Source organism: Oncorhynchus masou, chromosome 20 (genome assembly GCF_036934945.1).
Source record: "Oncorhynchus masou masou isolate Uvic2021 chromosome 20, UVic_Omas_1.1, whole genome shotgun sequence".
Classification (NCBI taxonomy): domain Eukaryota; kingdom Metazoa; phylum Chordata; class Actinopteri; order Salmoniformes; family Salmonidae; genus Oncorhynchus; species Oncorhynchus masou.
The window spans coordinates 21,304,148-21,309,147 of record NC_088231.1 but is presented as its reverse complement, the minus strand read 5'-3'; the positions used below and the strand labels follow the sequence as shown (position 1 = coordinate 21,309,147).

Below are 5,000 nucleotides of genomic sequence, written 5' to 3'. Positions count from 1 at the left end.
TGAACGTTCCCGAAAAATATTCCTCGCCCACTTGAAACGTCAAGTAATAGAAGCTGTAAAGAAGAGAAGAAGAAGGTACCTGCAGTGTACGACCATGGGTCCTGCGTCTGGAGGGTTGCAGGCCTTGACCCGTCGGAGGAAGGCCAGGAAGGGGGTGGGGTGTTCGGGGACCCCGTGGTCCGGCCAGGCTGTAAACTGGAACTGACGAATCTCACGCTTCTCATTGGAGCCACTCTGGAGGAGGGGAGGAGGGGAGGGGAGGGGAGGGGAGGGGAGGGGAGGGAGGGGAGGGGGAGGGGAGGGGAGGGAGGAGGAGGAGAGAGGAGAGAGGAGGGAGAGGAGAGGAGAGGGGGGGGAGAGGGAGGAGGGAGAGAGGAGGGGAGGAGAGTGGGGGGGGGGAGAGAGGAGATGAGGGGAGAGGAGGAGAGGAGGGAAGAGGAGATGAGGGGAGAGGAGGAGAGGCGGGGAGAGGAGAGGAGGGGAGGGGAGGGGAGAGGGGAGGAGGGGGGGAGGGGAGGAGGGAGAGGGAGGAGAGGAGGGTAGGGGAGAGGAGGAGAGGGAGGGTAGAGGAGAGGGAGAGGAGGGGGGGGAGGAGAGGGGAGGGAGAGGAGAGGAGAGGAGGAGGGGAGGGGAGGGGGGAGGGAGAGGAGAGGAGGGAGGGGGAGGGGGAGGGAGGAGAGGAGAGGAGAGGGGAGGGGGAGAGGAGAGGGGAGAGGAGAGGAGAGGAGAGGAGGAGAGGAGAGGAGAGGAGGGGAGAGGAGAGGAGAGGAGAGGAGGGGAGAGGAGAGGTTACACAAAAAGTACACACAGTACACACAACCCCCCCCTCACACACACACACACAACCCCCCCTCACACACACACAACCCCCCCCCCCCCACACACACACACAACCCCCCCACACACACCTTGTAGAGAGAGAAGGTCCTAACAGAGTATGTAGCCAGCTCTACAGTGTCCAGCAGAGTAACCTGTATCAACCCATATGTCTCTGTTCCTCTGGTAGGCCAGTACTGATCACATTTTACCTGCAGAGACAGAGAGACAACGTCAGAGGGGGGCGGAAGGGGTAGAAAGACTGAGAACAAGAGAGAGAGAGAGAAGGGCATTCTATGCCATCAAAAGGAACATAAATTTCAACATACCAATTAGGATTTGGCTAAAAATACTTGAATCAGTCATAGAGCCCATTGCCCTTTATGGTTGTGAGGTCTGGGGTCCGCTCACCAACCAAGACTTCACAAAATGGGACAAACACCAAATTGAGACTCTGCACGCAGAATTCTGCAAAAATATCCTCAGTGTACAACGTAGAACACCAAATAATGCATGCAGAGCAGAATTAGGCCGATACCCACTAATTATCAAAATCCAGAAAAGAGCAGTTAAATTCTATAACCACCTAAAAGGAAGCGATTCCCAAACCTTCCACAACAAAGCCATCACCTACAGAGAGATGAACCTGGAGAAGAGTCCCCTAAGCAAGCTGGTCCTGGGGCTCTGTTCACAAACACACCCTACAGAGCCCCATGACAGCAGCACAATTAGACCCAACCAAATCATGAGAAAACAAAAAGATAATTACTTGACACATTGGAAAGAATTAACAAAAAAACAGAGCAAACTAGAATGCTATTTGGCCCTACACAGAGAGTACACAGCGGCAGAATACCTGACCACTGTGACTGACCCAAAATTAAGGAAAGCTTTGACTATGTACAGACTCAGCGAGCATAGCCTTGCTATTGAGAAAGGCCGCCGTAGGCAGACATGGCTCTCAAGAGAAGACAGGCTATGTGCTCACTGCCCACAAAATGAGGTGGAAACTGAGCTGCACTTCCTAACCTCCTGCCCAATGTATGACCATATTAGAGAGACATATTTCCCTCAGATTACACAGATCCACAAAGAATTTGAAAACAAATCCAATTTTGAAAAACTCCCATATCTACTGGGTGAAATTCCACAGTGTGCCATCAGAGCAGCAAGATTTGTGACCTGTTGCCACGAGAAAAGGGCAACCAGTGAAGAACACGCACCATTGTAAATACAACACATATCTATGCTTATTTATTTTATCTTGTGTCCTTTACCATTTGCACATTGTAAAAAACACTGTATATATATATAATATGACATTTGTAATGTCTTTATTGTTTTGAAACTTCTGTATGTGTTCTGTCTACTGTTAATTTTTATTGTTTATTTCACTTTATATATTATATACCTTACTTGCTTTGGCAATGTTAACACATGTTTCCCATGCCAATAAAGCCCCTTGAATTGAATTGAATTGAGAGAGAGAGAGAGACAGAGTGAGACAGAGAGAGAGAGAGAGAGAGAGAGAGAGAGAGAGTGAGAGAGAGAGAATGAAAGAGTATGAAATGTGTGTGTTTTCTACAGAGAATATGAGAGAGCGAGAGAGAGAATGTGAGAGACAATGAAAGAAGAGAGAGATAATGAGAGAGAGAGATAATGAGAGAAGAGAGAGAGAGGTAATGAGATAAGAGAGAGAGAGAGAGAATATGAGTGAGAGAGAGACGGAGAGAGAGAGAGTGTGTGTGTGTGTGTGCGTGTGCGTGTGCGTGTGTGTGTGTGTGTGTGTGTGTGTGTGTAGGTGCAGTGTGTGTGTGTGTGTGTGTGTGTGTGTGTGTGTGTGTGTGTGTAGGTACAGTGTGTGAGAGACAGACAGGTGTTATTCTAAGTTATCTATCAGATACTGAACTAGCTATAAGTGGTCACAGGATGTTGTGCTAACCTCTACAAATATGCAAACACCAAACCCCAGCATGCCTTAGCACCGCACCACATCGAATTCCACATAACAAGCAGACAGATTTGTAGTTCTTGTCCAGCCTCAGAAACCACAGGGAGCGAAGGGAACAAAATCACAGAAAAAATCCCCCGGAGAGCCCGTGGCAGAGTCAGGCCAAACCAAACGATGTGGATGAGCTGATCCATCCAGTTTCACATCAAAGCCAGTGGGGAGGCCTGCTCTGCATTCCACTCGTCCAGACTGGATTCTGGTGTTTCTGGCCATTGCTACTCTGTAATTAACTGTTCTCTTTCCCTGAAACGCTGGGATTATAATACCTCATTATACTGTACTGCTTTCCACAGGGCAGCTTCACATAGTGAGACAGCTTGATGTACAGGACACTAGTCTATCTCCTGTTTCTGTAGGGAGACACAGGACACCCCCTGGACAGGACACTAGTCTATCTCCTGTTTCTGTAGGGAGACACAGGACACCCCCTGGACAGGACACTAGTCTATCTCCTGTTTCTGTAGGGAGACACAGGACACCCCCTGGACAGGACACTAGTCTATCTCCTGTTTCTGTAGGGAGACACAGGTCACCCCCTGGACAGGACACTAGTCTATCTCCTGTTTCTGTAGTGAGACAGCTTGATGTACCAGGACACCCCCTGGACAGGACACTAGTCTATCTCCTGTTTCTGTAGTGAGACAGCTTGATGTACCAGGACACCCCCTGGACAGGACACTAGTCTATCTCCTGTTTCTGTAGTGAGACAGCTTGATGTACAGGACACCCCCTGGACAGGACACTAGTCTATCTCCTGTTTCTGTAGTGAGACAGCTTGATGTACAGGACACCCCCTGGACAGGACACTAGTCTATCTCCTGTTTCTGTAGTGAGACAGCTTGATGTACCAGGACACCCCCTGGACAGGACACTAGTCTATCTCCTGTTTCTGTAGTGAGAGACAGGACACCCCCTGGACAGGACACTAGTCTATATCCTGTTACTGTAGTGAGGCAGCTTGATGTACAGGACACCCCTTGGACACCAGGACACTAGTCTATCTCCTGTTTCTGTAGTGAGACAGCTTGATGTACCAGGACACCCCCTGGACAGGACACTAGTATATCTCCTGTTTCTGTAGTGAGACAGCTTGACGTACAGGACACCCCCTGGACAGGACACTAGTCTATCTCCTGTTTCTGTAGTGAGGCAGCTTGATGTACCAGGACACCCCCTGGACAGGACACTAGTCTATCTCCTGTTTCTGTAGTGAGACAGCTTGATGTACCAGGACTCCCCCTGGACACCAGGACACAGGTCTAGTACAGGGACATAGCATTTCTACTGAGAGGCTGGGTTACACACCAGGGAATGACTGGCCTAAACACAGTGTATTGTAGCTCCCTAATGTGCTGTATATGTAGTCTAATGCTGATGTACTGAAGCTCTATGGTACAATCTAACAGTCTAACAGTCTGACAGTCTGACAGTCTAACAGTCTAATAGTCTAACAGTCTAACAGTCTAACAGTCTAATAGTCTAACAGTCTGACAGTCTAACAGTCTAATAGTCTAACAGTCTAACAGTCTAACAGTCTAATAGTCTAACAGTCTAACAGTCTAATAGTCTAACAGTCTAACAGTCTAACAGTCTAATAGTCTAACAGTCTAACAGTCTAACAGTCTGACAGTCTGACAGTCTAACAATCTAACAGTCTGACAGTCTAACAGTCTAACAATCTAACAGTCTAACAATCTAACAGTCTAACAGTCTGACAGTCTAACAGTCTAACAATCTAACAGTCTAACAGTCTGACAGTCTAACAGTCTAACAATCTAACAATCTAACAGTCTAACAATCTAACAGTCTGACAATCTAACAGTCTAACAATCTAACAGTCTAACAATCTAACAGTCTAACAGTCTAACAGTCTAACAGTCTAACAATCTAACAGTCTGACAGTCTAACAGTCTGACAGTCTGACAGTCTGACAGTCTAACAGTCTGACAGTCTGACAGTCTAACAGTCTAACAGTCTGACAGTCTAATAGTCTAATCCTACTGCAGCTCCGTAATGTACTATTAGCTATGTAATAAACAGTAGCTACCTAACCTAACATGGATGACCACTGGCTACAATCTAGATTAAACAGACACACGTTTTGGGTTTCATTTCTTTTCAGCCAATTCTGGACAGGACCTGAAATCCCAAATGGAGACTTGAGAAGAAACAA

General features: G+C 47.7%; 1 protein-coding gene across 1 annotated transcript in view; it reads right to left on the bottom strand.

The window, feature by feature from the left end:
- The window catches only part of LOC135506583 (receptor-type tyrosine-protein phosphatase delta-like), a 354,431-nt gene that overhangs the window by 53,840 nt on the left and 295,591 nt on the right, over nt 1-5,000 (bottom strand). Inside the window, exons 32-33 of the mRNA XM_064925920.1 lie at nt 909-1,028; nt 80-234 (exon numbers count right to left, since the gene is read on the bottom strand). Of these exons, the coding sequence (XP_064781992.1) occupies nt 80-234; nt 909-1,028 (275 nt within the window). The remainder of the gene's footprint in view (nt 1-79; nt 235-908; nt 1,029-5,000) is intronic.